This window comes from Mobula hypostoma, chromosome 1 (genome assembly GCF_963921235.1).
Source record: "Mobula hypostoma chromosome 1, sMobHyp1.1, whole genome shotgun sequence".
In the NCBI taxonomy this organism is placed as follows: domain Eukaryota; kingdom Metazoa; phylum Chordata; class Chondrichthyes; order Myliobatiformes; family Myliobatidae; genus Mobula; species Mobula hypostoma.
Window position 1 is genome coordinate 3,742,119 of NC_086097.1, and position 20,794 is coordinate 3,762,912.

General features: G+C 43.1%; 1 protein-coding gene across 6 annotated transcripts in view; it reads right to left on the minus strand.

Moving 5' to 3' along the window:
• asb2a.1 (ankyrin repeat and SOCS box containing 2a, tandem duplicate 1) overlaps positions 1–20,794 on the minus strand; it is an 84,916-nt gene that overhangs the window by 33,292 nt on the left and 30,830 nt on the right. For all 6 annotated transcript variants that reach the window (XM_063043306.1, XM_063043315.1, XM_063043324.1 and 3 more), the window contains 4 exons: positions 12,743–12,898; positions 10,187–10,432; positions 6,263–6,434; positions 4,481–5,036 (listed from right to left, as the gene is read on the minus strand). In XM_063043306.1, the coding sequence (XP_062899376.1) occupies positions 4,481–5,036; positions 6,263–6,434; positions 10,187–10,432; positions 12,743–12,898 (1,130 nt within the window). The remainder of the gene's footprint in view (positions 1–4,480; positions 5,037–6,262; positions 6,435–10,186; positions 10,433–12,742; positions 12,899–20,794) is intronic.

Sequence of the window (20,794 nt, forward strand, 5' to 3'; positions counted from 1 at the left end):
CTCTGTCCGGTTTAAAGTTCAAATTCCACTTGAGACATGAATAGGCTGAGGCATGGTTGTTCTACCTCATGGATATTTATCAGGGGAATTTCTCAAGCCACATGGGGAGTTCCATCTCAAACAACCAACTAAGAGGCACTATTATTGAGGGCCTTATAACTGCATGGTTCCTCAAGATTATTAATTGTAGCCGGGGGGGGGGGGCGGGGGTAGTAGTGAGGATAAGCTCCCACTACCTATTAAATGCTCCCAATGGTGTGCGTCTCAATTAATCTCTGACAACCCAGTCCAAATCCTAATCTTCATGAACGGCTAAGCTACTAAACCCAGCGGAACCATTTCTACTGACAGGAGAAGGTACAAAGAATGGTTACTAGCACTTTAAAACCCATCACTTCAAGCAGATGGGGCTCGTCAGCTGAGGGTGGCGGCTCATCTAGAAGAAGGAAAACTCTGATCTTAAACCTCCACTGCCTAGCGGCTACACCCACTCACGGCCAAGGCTTTGGGAGTAAACCTCGAGGGAAAATCCAGAGCTGGAGTCCCTAAGGCAACGCTATGTTAAGGTCAATGCTGACGGACAACTCCTGCAATGCTACAGGTGCTAAAGTGTATTGATCCCTGCTGTTTCTCTGGGTTCAACAGCAGCATGGAGAAGGGGAGCATCCATATTGTACTGCCCTGGCCTGTGTACCGGCTTGGATATGGCAACTAAACTGCCACATCCATGCTCGACCGAACTAACAGAGGGCCGCCATAATTGCATGGCCCAAAGCTAACAGAATCTGATTACTTACAGCAATAGGAATGTTGGTTCAGCTCATTTCAAACTGCTTTGCCTCCCTTTCTTTCAGTCACCAAAACAGGCACTTTGAGCTTGAAAGCACTTTAGTCTCTTTCAGATGGGGTGTGCAGCGAGGGGTAGCACCTCTGGTGAAGGGGCTTGTTGTGTCCATTCTGGGGCACCTCACTCACCTTTGATCCCACCGGACACTCAGCTCTCAGCTGTGGCTGCAAGTAGCTGTTTGCGTGTGACAGCGGCCACACCGCGGTACAGCTCTTTGCCAGGTGGATGGAACCAGTTGAGAGTAACTGGCAGGGCTCATACCCCGGTGAGATAGAGTCATGCCTGTCCTAGCTTGTGAAGTCAGCTCTTGCGGACTGGACAGATGAGATCTACAGTGAGATCCAATGGCCAGGAAGGCTTTTCTGCAACGTTCCACAGAGAGTGAAGGGCAAGACAAGGCACCGAAGACATCATGGTCATCCACTGCACCCAAGGAGGACCCCAGTTTGTGACAACTACTCGTATCACCGGACACAAACTTCGGACGTCAAGAGAGTGGAACTGTCCCAGTGCAACAGCTTTACCACTTTCAAAGCTCTCCCACACAGGGCTCCTGTCATTGTTGGATATGACAGACAACCACCTCATACATTTCAGACTTAATTTTGTGCAGTCTCACAGCTAATATAGGCCCTCCATTGTCAGGGTCAACCATGGATGTTGCAACCTAGGTGACTATGTTTACGAAGGCCGGAACAGTATGAAATGGAGAACAAGCTGTTGCCCATGCAGGCTCCCTCTCTCCACGCAGATGATGAATCCAAAGAAACAGTGGAGACCAATACAGTTGGCACCAGCAGCATCACACGAGTTGTCAGTCAGTGTTGAACTCAACATAGGACTACCTTAGGAACGCCAGCTCTGGATTTTCCCTCGGGGTTTACCCCCGAAGCCTTCCCCATGAATGGGTGTAGCCACAAGGCAGCAGAAGTTTAAGATCAGAGTTTTCCTGTCCTGGATGAGCTGTCGACTATGGCTGATGAACCCCAACTGCCCTGAAGTGGTTAGTGTTTTCCCCCAATAATATCAATCTGTTAGCCAGAGAGAACTAAAAAAAAAATGCTTTTTCATTTTTCATTAACTTGTCCTCATGCAGGATTCCATAAAGGTTAACCTCCAGGTTGAGTCTGTGGTGAGGAAGGCAAGTGCAATGTTGGCATTATTCATTTCAAGAGGATTAGAATATAAAAGCAAGGATGTAATGCTGTGGCTTTATAATGCATTGGTCAGACGCATTTGAAGTATTGCGAGCAGTTTTGGGCCCCTTATCTAAGAAAGGATGTGCTGGCATTGGAGAGGGGCCAGAGAAGTTTCACAAGAATAATCCCAGGAATGAGAGGGAGAACACATGATGAGCATTTGATGGCTCTGGGCCTGACTTACTAGAGTTTAGAAGAATGAGGCTTGATCTCATTGAAATGTACTGAATGTTGAAAGGCCAAGATAGAGTGGGTGTGGAGAGGATGTTTCCTATAGTGGAGGAGTCTAGGACCAGAGAGCACAGCCTCAGAATAGAGGGATATCCAATTGGAATAGAGATAGGGAAAAAATTCTTCAATTAGAGGGGGGCGAATCTATGGAATTTATTCCCACAGACGGCTGTGCAGTCCTAATCATTGGGTATATTTAAGGCAGAGGTTGATAAGTTCTTGATTAATTATGGCATCAATGGTTACGGGGAGAAGGCAGGAGAATGATGATAAATCAGCCATGATGGAATGGCAGAGCAGACTTAATGTAACGAACGGCCGAAGTCTGATCCTATTCCTGATAGTTTTATGGTCAATCAGTACTAAGATCCATAGATTTTTAAAAAATGGCATTTTCATTTTTCATTTATATTTCTTAGAGATACAACATGGTAATAGACCCTTTTGGCCCAACAAGGCCATGTCACACAGCTGCACCCATGAGACCAATTAACCTCCTGACCCGCACACCTTTGGAATATGGGAGGGAATCAGAGGAAATCCGTGTGTTCACGCAGAGAACTTAGACAGCAGCAGGAGTTGTTGGTGCTGTATTAGAGTAAAGCTAATTGCTACTCTGCTGAACAAATTAGTAATCAAATGGCCAAATAAGCTTTATCTCTTCTGCCTACATAATGCCCTCTATTTTCCCCACATTCATGTGCCTATCTAAATGTCCCTTAAAAATCCCGAATATATCTGCCTCTAGCACCATGCCAGACAGCGCGTTCCAGGAACCCACCATCCTTGGCTGGAGTACTGCGCAGACGCAACAGAAGCATTCCCGCACAGGTCCAGCAAAGAGCTTTAAAAACTCAATCTCTCTAACAGAGAGGTACCGTCTAGTGGAGCGGTCATCGTGAGACTGGTCGTTGTCAAAGTAGTCTTGAGTCAGAATAGTAAAGCTTTGGCTAAAAAGGGGTTTGGCAAGAACAAGCTGAGGCAAGGTAGGGGAGGCCATTCCTTATTTCTTATTTAACTCTTGAGGGAATAGGGGGCATGCCTACAGAACCTGTCTTCTGTTCTGGGTGTCAGATGTTGGGATGTCAGGAGACTTCCACGGTCTCCGAAAGCCACACCTGACCAGTGCATCGAGACGCAGCTCCTTAGAGACCGTGTTAGGGAACTGGAGCTGCAGCTCGATGACCTTGGGTTGTTAGGGAAAGTGAAGCATCTACAGGGAGGTAGTCACCCCTAGGCTACAGGAGAAAGATAAGTGGGTGACTGTCAAGAGAGGGAAGGGAGAATGTCAGATAGTGGAGAGCACCCCTGTGACTGTCCCCCTCAACAATAAGTACTCCGTTTTGAGAACTGTTGGGGGGGAACAACCAACCTGGGGGAAGCAACAGAGGCCGTACCTCTGGCCCTGTAGGTTAGAAACATAGGGAACTGAAGAGGGTGGCAGTAGTTATAGGAGACTCTATAGTTAGGCGGACAGACAGGCGAATCTGTGGATGCAAAAAGAAAACACAGATAGTAGTTTGCCTCCCAGGTGCCAGGGTCCAGGATGTTTCTGAACACATCCACAATATCCTGAAGGGATTTAAACTTGTTCAGGGTCGGCATCCCTCACAGTGGAGCAGCAAATCATAAACAGAAGGAAGTGTACAGATGCTGGAAATCCAGAGCAACTCTCACACAATGCTGGAGCCCTCTCCTTCACCCTCTCCAAAGCTCCAACATCCTTCCTACTGTAGGGTGACCAGAACAGTGTGATGTGGCCGAACTAGAGTTTTATAAAGCTGCAGCACAACGGCCTGGCTTTTGAACTCAGTGCCTTGACTAATAAAGGCGAGCGTACCATTTGCCTTGTTAACCCCCGATCAACCTGTGCGGGCACAAGTACTGAAAATTGTCTCGTTATTGCATGAATCACATTATATTCCGTGCGGCAGCACGGTAGCACAACGCTTTACCGTATTGGTGACCCGGGTTCAATTCCCAATGCTGCCTGTATGCTCTCCCCATGACTGAGTGGTTTTCCTTTGAGTGCTCCGGTTTCCCCCTACAGTCCAAAGGTGTGCCAGTTGGTAGGTTAATTGGTCATTGTAAATTGTCCCGTGATTAGGCTAGAATTAAACTGGGGGACTGCTGGGTGCCGTACCTCGAGGACTGGGAGGGCCTGTCAATCAATGAAAAAGCAATAAATATTATTGGGACTTACTTGTACAACTTTTCGATGTTTTTGTTCTATTACTGTGTCAGGTCTTCTTTGCTCTTGTTCTGGATGTTGGCAATTGCCATATTCACAATTAAAGCAAGATTCTGCGTCGCCGCCATAGTCCATAATCAACTTCAGCAAGCTGAGGTACTTCATACAAAACATGATTGTTGCTGGGAAGGACGTGGGGTGTGTCGGAATATAGGCATTGATGTTAGCTCCGTAGCTCATCAGCAGCTGGATGATTCTGATGGAGCCGTGTCGGATCGCAATGAGCAGTGGGTTTATCAGATCCACATTAGGATTTGCTCCAGCCTTCAGCAGGATTTCCGTAGCCTCCACATTGTTGTTGTAAACAGCAAAGTACAACACAGAAGTGCGCTTGTCTTCAAAAAGTCGTGATCTTTCAGGTGACAAGAGGGCATTTATATTGTAGCCAGCTTCAATCAGCTCCTCCATAACATCCACGTGGTTGTGCTGAGCAGCGAGATGAAGAGGGCTTATTCCACTGCGTCTCACCCGGACCTTACTCGTGACTGGGAGCAACATTTCAATCAGGCTGGGTGGGAACAAGGAATTGATAACGATGTGTCACACATCAACCATTTTCAATACCAAGACATTGCAAACCATCTCAGCAAGCTGCATCACCACACAGTACGGAAACTGCACTGCGATGGACAGCAAGGATCTACAACAGGTAGTCGAAACTACCCAACACATCACCGGGGGAGGGGGTGTCATCAAGGACATATATATGGAAAAGGGCCAGTACCATCATGAAGGATCCCACCCACCCCGCTCATGGACTGCTTGTCCCATTCCCATCAGGGAGGAGGCTACGTAGCATCCAGACCAGGACCACCAGACTCAAATATAGTTGCTTTCCCCAAGCAGTAAGGCTTATCAACACCTCCACCCACTAACCCACCTCTCCAAACCCCCAACCACCACCACTTTATCATTTCCTGTCAGAGTCACCTTATGTACAGACACTCCTGTGCCCAGCGTCACTTTATGGACATACAATCAATTTATGTATATAAGCTATCTTATGTATTTATATTTATTGTGTTGTTTTGTGCTGTATCAGATCCGGAGTAACAATTATGTACCGGAAATCATATTTTAAAATCTCGAATCTTGGATCTTACTCGTGTTATTACTCTGTGGCTGCAATCAGGAACGTCAAATATTTGACTTAATGATAGCAAAACCTTAAATTAGAGCTCACAAGTATGTTGATGAATCTCTATTCTCCCCAGCACCAAGGGCACCTTTAAAAAGTGATGATTCAAAAAGGCAGCATCCATCATTAAGGGCACCCATCACCCAGGACAAGCCCTCTTCTCATTGTTACCATTGAGGAGAGGGTACAGAAGCCTGAAGACACACACTCAGTGATTCAGGAACAGCTTCTTCCCCTCTGCCATCAGATTTCTGAATGGATAATCAGCCCATGAACACCACCTCACCTATTTTTATTCTCTTTTTGCACTACTTATTTAAGTAGAATTTATATATATATTTCTTATAGGAAGTTATAGTTTTATTATTATGTATTGCAATACACTGCTGCCACAAAACAACAATTTTCACATCTGCCAGTGAGATTAAACCTGATCCTGATCCAAACCAAGTTTAGCAAATCATTTGTCGCCTTATTTTTCTTTTAAATGAAAGTATCAAAGGGTCAATTCAAGTCCCAGAGCCCATGCCCAAGTCCACAGTAATTCAGACCTCTGCAACATTTTCAGTTCAGGCAGTTGTGTCTCGTCAACTTACTCCATGTTGCCTCTGGCAGCTGCGATGTGAAGGGGCAGCCAGCCATCCTTGTTCCCCTTGTTTGCATCAGCGTTTTGCGAAAGGAGAAATTCCACAATGTCGGTATGCTCATTTTTGCTGGCTTCATACAATGCTGAGGCATTATCATTGGCTTGGGTGTTGACGTCAGCACCTGAGGAGAGTGGAACAGTAATATTATTAACACAATGATCATCGCAAAGAGTTGCATTGAATAATCAATGGTAGAAATTTACGGTTCATCATGCTCACAGTGTCTGAAATAAAGATGTAAGGCATAGGTGCAGAATTAGACTGTTCGGGCCATCGAGTCTGCTCCACCATTCTATCATGGCTGATTTATTTTCCATCTCAGCCCCATTCTCCTACCTTCTCCCTGTAACCTTTGATACCTTGACTAACGAAGAACCTATCAGTATACCCAAAGGAACAGGCCCTTCAGTCCGTGATGCTACTGGGGCAGCATCCGAGGGAATAAAGTGAGGAAGGAACCTTCCAGCCTCGCAAAGCTTTCTGAAGTTCACTGGGTGAAGAGTGCAGGAAGAAACCTCCACCCCTTTGTTCTGACTTTGCTGGTACCAAAAGGGAAAGTCCACTGCTTTCAGGGAATTTCAAACCATACTGCTCGGTTTATTAACTGGCACACACTAACATGGATTGAATGTCAGGCAGGCAAATCAGGAGTTCACCATTTCAGCAGCCAGAACAAAAAGGGTTAAAGGAGTCACTGGAATGTCCAGCAAGCTCTGAGCTCCAACTAGAGATGTAACTTAGTAACCACAAAATGCAGAGCAGTAACCAGGTAATGGAAGAAGGGCTGTTGCAGGCAGAATTATGACGCTTTCAAGGGCACATGCAACATTATTTACCACAGAACTTCAAAGAGGGTTTGATCCAGATCATGGGCATTGCTAGTATGAAGTTTGCTTGTTCTTCCTGTTGGCTAGGAAGGATTTAAGATCTATCTCAGGGTCAAGGACAGTGGAAGTAGACAAATCAATTGTTTTTGTTCTTGCCGTGTGGTTGAAGGAATGGAGGCTGCCATTTTGTGACGCTACTCTGTAACCTCCATTTTGTGAGCTGTCTTGTGAGGTGGTTTTGCTCAGGAATGGCTGTATCAAAGTGTTTTAAAGTGGATACAATGATGCTCCTGATAATCTGCTGAACTAGAGGTCAGTTCCAAATAAGAAGTTATTTGTGATGTGTTCTTTGATACAATAGAACATGCAGGTTTATAAATAGGGGAGTCTGTGTCTGACCTGAGCAACTGGAACCTCACAACAGACTGATCTGCTCTGATTCAGAACAAAGAGTTATTACTCACAAGTTGTTACTTGCGAGAAGGGCAATTACACAATGCTAGTTAATGGGAAGGTGACACGCGTTAGCCAGATAGGCCAGAGCCAACGAGATCTAAACGCAGTATTTGAACTGATACAAATGCAAAATGGCAAGAGCTCTGCAGCCTAACTATCACAAAGAAGGCTCCCCCATGCTGGGGACTGGGAGAAGAAGGATTGATCATTTCGCCAATGAAAGATCTCTATTTCAGTGATATAAATTGGAGAGGTGATCTGAGTGAGTGTTGGTACAGAGGGAAGAGTAAAGTTTATGTTTTAAGTTGCTGGCCTGGGGTTAAATAGTTATGTTAATGTTTGTGCAAGAGACAATAAAGTGCAAGTTTTGAGTAATTAAAAGTTGTGTAGTTAATTACCTAACCTATATGAGTTGATGTAAGTCAACATCCCTGTGACCGACTGTGTGTCATTCCTCGAGTGCTCCATTTTCCTCCCACATGCTAAAAACAAGCTGGTAAATTGGCAAATTGGCAAATGTAAATTGCCTCTAGTGTAGGTGGGGACGGAGTTGATAGGAAAGCTAGAAGAAGGGCGATGTAACAAGCAGTCACTCTTATCTTGTTTTCAAAAAAGAGCAAGATTGAGGTTTCCCTTGACCACCATCTTCTATAACTTCCTCTGACTCCAGATTCAATAAAGGTAATATTGGATTATACAGCATCTAACATTGGCCAACATGTATAAAGGATTATTAAACATGATAATGCCTAAGCCATTTTGAATTAGCTCAACTCTCTTGTGCACCGGAGATTCACCAGGTTGATTCCAGGGATGGGGGGGGTAGCCTATGAAGAGAGGTTGAGTCAGATGGGACAATGCTGTCTGGAATTCAGAAGAATGAGAGGAGAACTTATAGAAACATATAAAATTATGAAACTGATAGATAGGATAGATCTTGTGTTTGCAAGACCTTTTTGGACATTGGTAATGTAGAATAGTGCAAGTCTGAATCATTGGTTCATTGTAGAAACCGGTGGTGGGGGAACTGCATGGTCTTAATTGTGCAGAACAGGCCCTCAAGCCGTGGGATCGCCTGACGCAGCCGCCCAGGGGAGGAGTTGCCAGAGGCGGTGCAGTGTGGCGGGCATCCATGCTGGGTTCGGGACTGGCCACTACCATCAGTGCTATTCTCCAGTGTTCGCTCGGTGAAAAACAAGCTGGATCGTGATCATCTATGGCTGCACTAGTGCGTGGTGGCCAGACTGCCATGGGCTTGTTCTTGCTGACAAACATCTCATGGACCATCAACAAACCAATGACACTCAGGGACTTGTGTGACTCGACGTTTACTGCTATAGTAATTATACATGCCTTGTGCTGTGTGCAGCCGTTGGTACTGAGTTTTACACCTTGGTCTCAGAGGAACGCCGTCTCGTTTGCCTGTATTCATCTATGATTGACCGACAATTAAACTTGAACTTGAATTTGAAGATAGAGGCTAGAAAGTTGTTTCTACTGGTGTGTGAGACTGAATTTGGGAGATGTGACCCCAAAATTGGGGGGGAGGAGAATTAATTTAGGACGGCGAAGAGGAGAGTAGTGAATCTGTGGAATTCTCTGCCCAGCGAAACATTCTCTTTAGATATTCGTAAGACACAGTTAGAGAGGTTTTTGTATGGCAGGGTGATTAAGGATTATGGGGGAGAGGCAGGTAGGTAAAGCTGAGACATTAGCAGGATCAATCATGATCTTATTGAAATCAAGAACAGGCTCAGCGGGCCAGATGGCCAACTCCTACTCTTAGTTTTCACGTCTCGTATGTTTATGTAATTTTCCAGAGCAGTGAATTGTCTTCCTCTTCATCCGTTCATCTGTCCCTTCTAAACCTGCTCTCACCCCTCTTACAGACAGTGCAATGTAGATCATAAAAACTCACTGCTCAGCAAACTCAATCCTCATTTTAGCCTCCACCCTAATGGTATGAACATGGATGTCTCCAACTTCGGGTAATTTTATTCTCCTCCCCCTTTCCTGTTTTCAGTTCCCAACTCCGGCCTCTTACCTTTCCTCCTCACCTGCTCAGTGAGGATATTCCCCATCTCCATTCCCAATCCCCGTTCCCCTTTTACCCCTTCTCTTCCCCTCACCTATCATTCAACTTCCCCTGGTGCTCATCCTCCTCTCCTCTCTCCATGGTCCACTCTCCTCCCCGATCAGATTCCTTCCTCTTCATCCCTTTACCTTTTCCACCTATTGCCTCCCAGGTTCTGTTCACCCCCACCCCCCCCCCACTCCTACCCACCTGGCTTCACCTGTCAACTTCTAGCTTGGACTCCTTCACGTCCCCCACCTTTTTATTCTGGCTTCCTCCCCCTTCCTTTCCAGTCCTGATGAAAAGACTCAGCCTGAAATGTCGACAGTTTATACTTTTCCACAGATGCTGCCTGACCTGCTGAGTTCTCCAGCGTTCTCTTTGTGTCTCTCCTCATCTTGCCTTTTACCAATTGTCTTCCAGCTTGGTGTCCTTTGATTACCAAATCCCTGCAGTAGAAGACCTCATAGTCCAGCGTCCTTCTCAATAACCGCACTGCGAGATAGTTGCACTTACCGTGTTTGACAAGAAAACGCAAGGCTTCCAATTGTCCACTCTGAGCTGCAACAAACAATGGACTGACTCCATAGGCATTTGTTGACTCAATCTTGGCACCGGCGGTGATAAGAGCTTCAATAATGTCCAGATCGTTTCGTACAACTGCCTCGTGAAGAGCAGTCCATCCGCGATTGCAGCGGTGATTCACATCAGCATTGAACTTAACCAGCAATTTCACCACCTCCACATTTTTATTTTCACAGGCTGTTAAAAAGGAAATCACAAAGTTAAATTAATATGTGCTGACAAAATTGGGGATATTGTGCTGCACAATATATGCATCTTTGAATTATATTTTATTAACTTATTTGTGGTAATGCAGTGGATTCTGGTTAATTGGGGCATCGGTTAATCAGTGCCGCTGCTTATTTGGGACAACTCTCAAAGCTCAAAAACTAATCGAGAAAATTGCCATTTATTTGGGACAGTATGCCACTTAATTATTTATTTATTTGGGACAGTGTGCCACTTATTTATTTATTTATTTGGGACAGTGTGCCACTTATTTTGGACAGGAGACTGTTGCTGAATAGATACTAACTAGTGTCAGCCAGGTGCACTCGTGTGGCCGTTGGATGCAACATCATGCTTCGAGCGAAGTTTTTATATTGTGTTAGCAGCCACTAATTGGATCAAAGGTGTCCCAATGAACTGGAATCCTCTGTCTTTTGTTTAATTTTATGTATATAAGAATCCGTTAATCTTATGAGACCATGGATTTGCTCCTTGGAAGGTTTCCAGGGCGCAGGCCTGGGCAAGGTTGTATGGAAGACCAGCAGTTGCCCATGCTGCAAGTCTCCCCTCTCCACGACACCAATGTTGTCCAAGGGAAGGGCATTAGGACCCACACAGCTTGGCACCACTGTCGTCGCAGAGCAATGTGTGGTTAAGTGCCTTGCTCAAGGACACACACGCTGCCTCAGCCAAGGCTTGAACTAGTGACCTTCAAATCACCAGACAAATGCCTTAACCATTTGGCCACACGTCACACTTGTTTAATGTACTGAGTGTGATATATGTTGTGTGAGTGTCCCATGGTCCAGAGGAACATGGTTTCATTTGGTTCTTTCTACGCACCATCAGATGACAATAAACTTGAACTTGATAGTGTTTTAGTAGTTGGAGCACAAATTGAAAAGTCATTTGGTTCTCCTGTGAAATTAATGCAATAATTTAAAGTGAGAAATTAGGATAATTTTGTTCATTGTTTATGGTCATCTCTGTCCAGGCCTGAATGTGTTGCCCATCCGGAACTGGACAGTGTTGCTCAGTTCCCCTCTTGCAATCCTTTTGCAGTGTCACTGGGGGGCTAATTCTCTTATCTGGGCCCAATGAAGGAATGGCCGCCTGCTTGCAAGGCAGGATAGCATGTGACCCTGAGGGAGAGCTGAGAACGGTTGACTGTTAAGAAGTTGGGCAACACAGTAGCCTAGTTCAGTTCCCTCTGCTGCCTGTAAGGAATTTGTGCGTTCTCTCCGTGATGGCATGGATTTCCTCTGGGTGCTCCAGTTCCCTCCTGCAGTCCAAAGGCATACTGGTTGGAAGGTTAACTGGTCATTGTAAATTGTCCCATGATTAGGCGAGGATTAAATCAGGGGATTGCTGGGGGTGTGGCTTGAAGGGCCCGGCTGTATCTCAAAAAATAAGCAAATAAGTCACTAGTTCAATCTGCCATATCCCACCAAAAGAAACAATACTCCCCCAGACCAAGGTGCACAAAAAGTAATAAAGTAATATTACTACAGTTAAGTTAACAAATAATAAAGTGCATTTATGCCACAAGTTACAAAGTAAATGGTATAATGCTACTGACACTTCCAACATGATGAGACTTGGGTGGTGGCAAAGTGTTCAGTAGCCTCATGGTCTGGGGGAAGGAGTTGTTTCTCATCCTAAAAGTTCTTGCACTAATGCTAGAGTGCCTCCTGCCCGATGGTAGGGTGTCAAAGAGATTGTTGGATAGGTGAGTGGGATCATTGACAATGCTAAGGCCCTGTGTACACAGCACTCCTGATAAACATCTCTGATGGGTGGAAAAGCGAGTGATAATCCTCCCAGCAGTCCATACAATTCTTTGTAGGGTCTTGTGGTCAAATGTCTTGCAATTCCTGCTATGTATTTCTTTGTATAAAAGACAGCTTATTATGAAGGGTTTCAGAAGCAGTTTTTCTCCTGAAGTTACAGTGTTGGTACATAATTGATTCACTTGTTTATTTATTATTATTAGGTTTTATTGTATTAATTAATTTTTCTCTCTGCTAGATTATGTATTGCATTCAACTGCTGCTGCTAAGTTAACAAAATTTCACGTCACATGCCGGTGATAATAAACCTGATTCTGATTTTGATTCCGATCCTCAGTCTGCAAGTGCACAGTATGCACCCCTGACATAACCCACAAAAAAGCTTTCAACATTTACCGGCTAATCCACTGTAATCTCTGTTTGGGAATAGTTTATAGAGGCAACACAGAATACACTAACACAAGAAGAGTAGATTAAGAGTGTTGGTTACCTTTGTAGAGTGCTGTTTCTTTGGTCTTATTGGTGATATCACATTCTGCCCCAGCTTCCAGTAAACAAATCATGCACTCCACGTATCCTCGAGATGTTGCTAAATATAGAGCTGTTTCCTCTCCCAGCGTCCGACAATCCACCGTTCCGGGATAAGCTGTTTACAGTAAATCATGTAAACATTTCAACTCAACTAAGCAGAGATGTGTTGGCATTGGAGAGGGTCCAGGAGGTTCATGAGAATGACCCCAGGAACAAAAGGGTTAACATACAAGGAGCCTGTACTTTGGTTCTATACACATGACAATTTACAATGATCAATTAACCTATAACCAATACATCTTTGGACTGTGTGAAGAAATCAGAAGACCTGGAGAAAACCCATACATTCCACAGGAAGTGCCTGCTGACTGCTTACATATGACGTCAGAATTGAACTCCGAGCACTGACATCGTGAGCTGTAATAGCGTCATGCCACAGCGGTGCCCATAGATATTTCCTGTAGTGGCGATGTCTAACACCAGAGGACATCTTCAGAAAACAGGGACATCCCTTTAGAATGGATGTGAGGAGGAATTTCTTCAGCCAGAGGGTGGTGAACCTGTGGAATTCATTGCCACAGGCGACTGTGGAGGCCGGATCATTGGGTGTATTCAGAGCAGAGGTTAATAAGTTCTTGATTAGTCGCCATGTCAAAGACTATGAGGAGAAGGCAAGAGAATGGGGTTGAGAGGGAAAATAAACCAGCTATGATGGCAGAACGGACATGATTGGCCAGATGCCCTATGTCTTATGGTCTTATGTTCTTATTACAGCAGAGTACAGGCTCTTCACGCCACGATGTTGTGCAAACCTTTAAACCTACTCCAAGATCACTCCACAGTCTGACCACCTTCTGAGTGAAGACATTGCCCCTCCCACTCCCCTTACACCTTGTTTCCCTTGGTAAGATCTCAGACAAAGTTAGGAATCAAAAGTTTGATCATGGTGTGACTAGTGTCCAGAGCCGCATATACTTGAATGAAAGAAGTATCGTAGGAAAGGCGAATGATAGTGCTGAAGATGCGGTAGCTGGTTTGGTTTACAAAGAGAAGCGATGTGTAGTGAGGAGAGGCTGTTGATAGGGCAAAATTGCAGTCAACAGGATGAGTTATAATGTAAAGACAGACAAAATCAACCAAAGGTGTTGTATTTGAATGTGTGCAGTACACAGAATGAAGTAGATGAACTTCTAGCACAGTTGCAGATTGGCGGGTATGATGTTGTAGGCATCACTGAATTATGGCTGAAAGAAGATTGTAGCAGGGAGCTTAATGTCCAAGGATACAGATTGTATCAAAAGGACAGGCAGAAAGACAGAGGGAGCAGCGTTAAGGTAAAAACCTTCAGGGACAAGACATCATAACATGATCAAGTTCACCCTGAAATTTAAGAAGCGGAAGTTAAAGTCAGATGTATCAGTATTACAGTGGAGTAAAGTGGAATTGCAGAGGCATGAGAGAGGAGTTGGCCAGAACTTGAAATCAGAGGGATCTTGGGGTCCAAGTCCATAGGACACTCAAAGCTGCTGTGCAGGTTGACTCTGTGATTAAGAAAGCATATGGTGTATTGGCCTTTATCAATTATGGGATTGAGTTTAGGAGCCAAGAGGCAATGTTGCAGCTATATAGGACCCTGGTCAGACCCCACTTGGCGTACTGTGCTTAGCTCTGGTCACCTCACTACAGGAAGGATGTGGAAACCATAGAAAGGGTGCAGAGATGTACAAGGATACTGCCTGGATGTGGGGGCATGCCTTATGAGAATAGGTTGAGTGAACTCGGCCTTTTCTCCTTGGAGCGACGGAAGATGAGAGGTGAGCTGATAGAGGTGTGCAGGATGGTAAGAAGCATTGATCATGTGGATAGTCAGAGGTTTTTTCCCAAGGCTGAAATGGCTAGCACAAGAGGGCATGATTTTAAGGTGCTTGGAAGTAAGCACAGAGGAGATTCAGGGGTAAGTTTTTTACACAGAGAGTGGTGAGTGCGTGGAATGGGCTGTCGGTGATGGTGGTGGAGGCAGATACGATAGGGTCTTTTAAGAGACTCCTGAATAGGTATATAGGGCTCAGAAAAATAGAGGGCTATGCATAACCCCAGGTAATTTCTTAGGTAAGGACATGTTCGACACAGCTTTGTGGACCAAAGGGCCTGTATTGTTCTGTAGGTTTTCTATGTTTCTTTGTTTCTAACTGATTGGAAAAGAACACTGGCAGGGATGATGGCAGAGCAGCAATTGCTGGAATTTCTGGAAGCAACTTGGAAGGCACAGAATATATACATCCCAAAGAGGAAGAAGCATTCAAAAAGAAAGATGACACAGCCACGGCTAACAAGAGAAGTCAATGCCAACATAAAAGTCAAAGAGAGGGCATATAATAGAGCAAAAATTAGTGGGAAGTTAGAGGATAGGGAAGCTTTTCAATACCAACATAAGGCAACTAAAATAGTCATTAAGGTAAAGATGGAATACAAAAGTATACTAGCCAATAATAATAAAGAGGAGATCAAATGTTTTTTTAGTGTATAAGAGAGATGAGAGTCAATATTGAACCGTTGGAAAAAGATGCTGGAGAGGTTGTAATGGGGGACAACTGAATAAATACTTTGCGTCAGTCTTCACTGTGTAAGACATGAGCAGTGTGATCAATGTTCATTGTTCATGTTCATGACGAATGTTCCAGGTATCAGGGGGCATGAAGTGTGTGAAGTTACCACTACCACAGAGAAGATTCTTGGGAAACTGAAAGGTCTAGAGAAGAATAAGTCACCTGGACCAGATAGTATATGACCTACCTTGGTTGGTCCTACTGAAGTACAAATCCTCATGCTGTCTGCTTTAAATTCCATCTGCCATTTTCAACCCATTTTTCCAGATGAATTTGATCCCTCTGCAAGCTATGATAGCCTTCCTCACTGTCCACTCACTGACCCCCATCTGGTGTCATCTGCAAATTTGCTGATCCAGTTAACCACATTATCATCCAGATCATTGATGTAGATGACATACAACAACAGACCCACCATCGATCCCTGTGGCACTCCACTAGTCACAGGCCTCCAGTTAGAGAGGCAACCATCTACTGCCACTCTCTGGCTTCTCCCACAAATCTAATGTCTAATCCAATTTACTAAATCATCTTGAATGCTGAGCGACTGAACCTTCTTCACCAATTTCCCACGTGGGACCTTGTCAAATCCCTTGCCAAAGTCCACTTTCCTGGTAACTTCTTCGAAAAACTCTGAAAGAGCTATCTAAATTTAGGTCAAACGTTCATTTTAGTAGAATTAATTTGGTCAATCGATGATAACGAAAGGGGCGACCAATTTGATAATGTTCTTTTTATATAATTTAATAAAGTAAGAAAATTTTCTTTAAATAAGTATTTATAATTCTTAGTAATTGTTACACCCAAATAAGTGAATTGGTTTCTTACAAGTTTAAAAGGAAGGTTAATATCAGTTAACGGCAAAATATTCAAAGGAAAAAGTTCACTCTTGTGTAGGTTCAATTTATATCCAGAAGACTGTCTAAGACAAGATAGTAAAGAAAGCACAGAAGGTAATGAAGTTTTGACATTAGAAATGTAAAGCAATAAATCATCTGTGTAAAGTGAAACTTTGTGGATAGTACCCTTCCGTAAAATGCCAGTGATATCGTTAGATTCTTGAAAAGCAATAGCTAAAGGTTCTAAAGTCGGGTCAAAGAGCAAAGGACTCAGAGGGCAACCTTGCTTGGTTCCACGTTGAAGTTTAAATGCTTTAGAATTCTGAGAATTAGTAAGATCCCGAGCAAAAGGGGATAAATACAGTAATTCAATCCATTGAATAAAGTTGGATCCAAAATTAAATTTTTCTAAAATTTTAAACAAATAATGCCATTCAACCCGATCAAAAGCCTTCTCAGAGTCTAAGGATATCACACACTCCGATATCTCCTTAGAAGGAGAATAAATAACATTTAATAATCGATGAATATTAAAATGAGAATATTGATTTTTTATAAAACCAGTCTGATCGTCAGAAATGATAGATGGTAAGATATTTTCCATCCTACAGGCCAGAACTGTAGATATTATTTTAGCATCAACATTAAGTAAGGAAAGTGGTCTATATGAAGAACATTCAGTTGGGTTCTTATTTTTTTTAACCTAAATTTATATACCTCCTTCAGGCGTTACCCATTTTTATTCCTAAATCCTTTTTTGACTCTCTGGACTCTATTTTATCCTCCTACATATGGAAAAATAAATGTCCTCGACTGAATAAAGTACATCTCCAGAAAGTTAAAAAAATGGAGGTTTAGCTTTACCCAATTTAGGTTTTATTACTGGGCAGCTAATATACAGAATCTCATGTTTTGGTTATACTACATTAATCATGAGGACTGCCCCGGGTGGGTTTCTTTAGAAGCTAACTCGGTTTAATAAATTTTCTATTATCTCTCTTTTGGGATCTTCACTTCCTTTATCCTTAAGTAAGATAACTGAAAATGTGGTGGTCAAACATACTTTGAGGATTTGGATACAATTTAGAAAACATCTTGTTTTATTGAGATTCTCCCTTTCTAGTCCCATTTAAAAATTTTTTTTTGAGCCTTCTATGACTGATGTAGTTTTTAAACAATGGGAAAGATTGGGCATTACATGTTTCTGGGATCTGTTTGTTGGAGGAAGTCTTTCTTCGTTTGAATAATTGTTAACTAAATTTAGTTTACCAAAAACCCATTTTTTTGGGTACTTACAAATTAGAGATTTTCTGCGATCTCAATTATATACATTTCCTAATAGTCCTGATAAGAATGTATTAGATGAAATTCTTAATATGAAATCATTCTATAAAGGTTCAATATCCAAAATTTATGATATGCTGTTGGGAATGAAAAATGATTCTTTAGATAAAATTAAAAATCTTTGGGAAGAAGATTTACAGACCTCAATTTCTGAAGAAACTTGGAATGAGATTTTTAAACTGGTTAATACTTCATCGTTATGTGCTCGATATTCCCTCCTACAATTTAAAGTGGTTCATAGGGCTTATATGACCAAGGATAAGTTATCTCGTTTTTATAGGGATATATCTCCCTACTTTGATAGGTGTAACAATGGAGAAGCTTCACTTATTCATATGTTTTGGACGTGCCCAAGTCTTGGAAAATATTGGAAGGAAGTATTCCAAACATTTTCTGTACTCTTTAAAGTAAATTTTAAGCCTAATCCTTTGACTGCCCTATTTGGTATTGTTGGAAGGAAAGATATCATCTTGAAGACATCTGATTTGCACATTCTGGCTTTTATCTCTCTAATGGCTAGGAGGGTGCTTTTGTTTAAATGGAAGGATGCTGTTCTGCCTAATCATGCTCAGTGGTTACAGGATGTTATGGCATGCTTAAATTTAAAAAAGATTCGTTGTTCAATTTCTGAATCTAACCAAGATTTTCAAAACTTGTGGGGGCCGTTTTAAAATTATTTTCATAATCTTTGACTTCTTGTTAAGGTACAGAAGTTGGTTAATAGTATATCTTATTATCTGATTAAGTTTTTTTTTTCTTTTCTTTCCCAAACAGCTTCAACTTTGGTAGTGGGTGTAGATCCTTTTTTTAAATAGAATTGTTTATATTCTAATGTATGAATTAATCTAATCCATATGAATATAGAGTGAGGAGTATGTTAATGTGATTCAATATAATGTATCTGGTATTATGATATTGTTTCTTTTGTTTTATAATATGTATTTTCTTGAACTCTGTATTCTTCTATATAGAAATCAATAAAAAAATTGGAAAAGGAAAGAAAGAAAAAACTCTAAGATTGGTTAGACATGACTAGCACACATGAAGCCATACTGGCTATCCTTAATCAGTCCATGTCTTTCCAAATAGTTAGATATGCAGTCCCTTAGAATACCTTCCAATAACTTTCTTATAACTGATGTCAGACTCACTGGCCTATAATTTCCTGGTTTCTGTTTAGAGCCTTTTTTAAACAGCAGAACATCATTGGCTATCCTCCAATCCTCTGGTACCTCTCCTGACGTTAAGGATGATTTAAATATCTCTGCTAGGGCCCCAACAACTTCTGCACTTCCCTCCCACAGGGTCTGAGGGAACACTTTATCAGGCCCTGGGGATTTATCCACCCTGATTTGCCTTAGGATAGCAAGCACCTCCTCCTCTGTGATCTGTACAGGGTCCATGAAGTTGATGCCGCTTTGCCTCACCTCTATAGACTCTGTGTCTGTCTCCCAAGTAAATACAGATGCAAAGAATACAATTAAGATCGCCCCCATCTGTTTTGTCTCCACACATGGATTACCATTTTGATCTTTCAGAGGACAAATTTTGTCCCTTGCAATCCTTTTGTTCTTAACATATCTTTGGTCACAGAACAATATAGGCTATTCAGTCCAAAATGTTTGTGCCAGACAGCTAAAAAGCAAATCAAAAACACCCAAACACTTGCCTCTTATCTCTACCATGTCCAAATCTCTCCATTTTTCTTACGCCCATGTACCTATCCATACATCTCTTAAAAGCCTCTACTGGTAAAGGACTGTTACCTGGGGTAAATTCCTTCAGGCCCTGGGGACATTCACCTTAATACTCATTAGGAGGCCCAACACTTCCTCCTCCTCCATGCCCTACCCACAACACTGACCTCCTGGTCCTCCATATCCATTTCCTTGGTAAATATTGAAACAAATAATGACTTGGATGAGGGAATTAAATGCAGCATCTCCAAGTTTGCGGATGACACGAAGCTGGGTGGCAGTGTTAGCTGTGAGGAGGATGCTAAGAGGATGCAGAGTGACTTGGATAGGTTGGGTGAGTGGGCAAATTCATGGCAGATGCAATTTAATGTGGATAAATGTGAAGTTATCCACTTTGGTGGCAAAAATAGGAAAACAGATTATTATCTGAATGGTAAACAACAGGAATTCTGCAGATGCTGGAAATTCAAGCAACATACATCAAAGTTGCTGGTGAACGCAGCAGGCCTGCTGCGTTCACCAGCAAATTATCTGAATGGTGGCCGATTAGGAAAAGGGGAGGTGCAGCGAGACCTGGGTGTCATTATACACCAGTCATTGAAAGTGGGCATGCAGGTACAGCAGGCGGTGAAAAAGGCGAATGGTATGCTGGCATTTATAGCGAGAGGATTCGAGTACAGGAGCAGGGAGGTACTACTGCAGTTGTACAAGGCCTTGGTGAGACCACACCTGGAGTATTGTGTGCAGTTTTGGTCCCCTAATCTGAGGAAAGACATCCTTGCCATAGAGGGAGTACAAAGAAGGTTCACCAGATTGATTCCTGGGTTGGCAGGACTTTCATATGAAGAAAGAGTGGATGAACTGGGCTTGTACTGGTTGGAATTTAGAAGATTGAGGGGGGATCTGATTGAAACGTATAAAATCCTAAAGGGATTGGACAGGCTAGATGCAGGAAGATTGTTCCCGATGTTGGGGAACTCCAGAACAAGGGGTCACAGTTTGAGGATAAAGGGGAAGCCTTTTAGGACCGAGATTAGGAAAAACTTCTTCACACAGAGAGTGGTGAATCTGTGGAATTCTCTGCCACAGGAAACAGTTGAGGCCAGTTCATTGGATATATTTAAGAGGGAGTTAGATATGGCCCTTGTGGCTATGGGGATCAGGGGGTATGGAGGGAAGGCTGGGGCGGGGTTCTGAGTTGGATGATCAGCCATGATCATAATAAATGGCGGTGCAGGCTCGAAGGGCCGAATGGCCTACTCCTGCACCTATTTTCTATGTTTCTATGTTTCTAAAGTACTCATTAACTGCCTTACTCACATTCTCCTAATACTGTAACCTAACTGTTCACCCACTGAAAGGTCAGTCACCCGGCCAGGTTCACTACCCAACACCAGGTCCAGTATAGCTCCTCCTCTCACTGCACTGTCCACATATTGATTTAAGAAACCTTCCTGGATATGCTTAACAAATCCTGCCCCATCTAAACCCCTTGCACTAAGAAGATCCCACTTTATATTAGGGA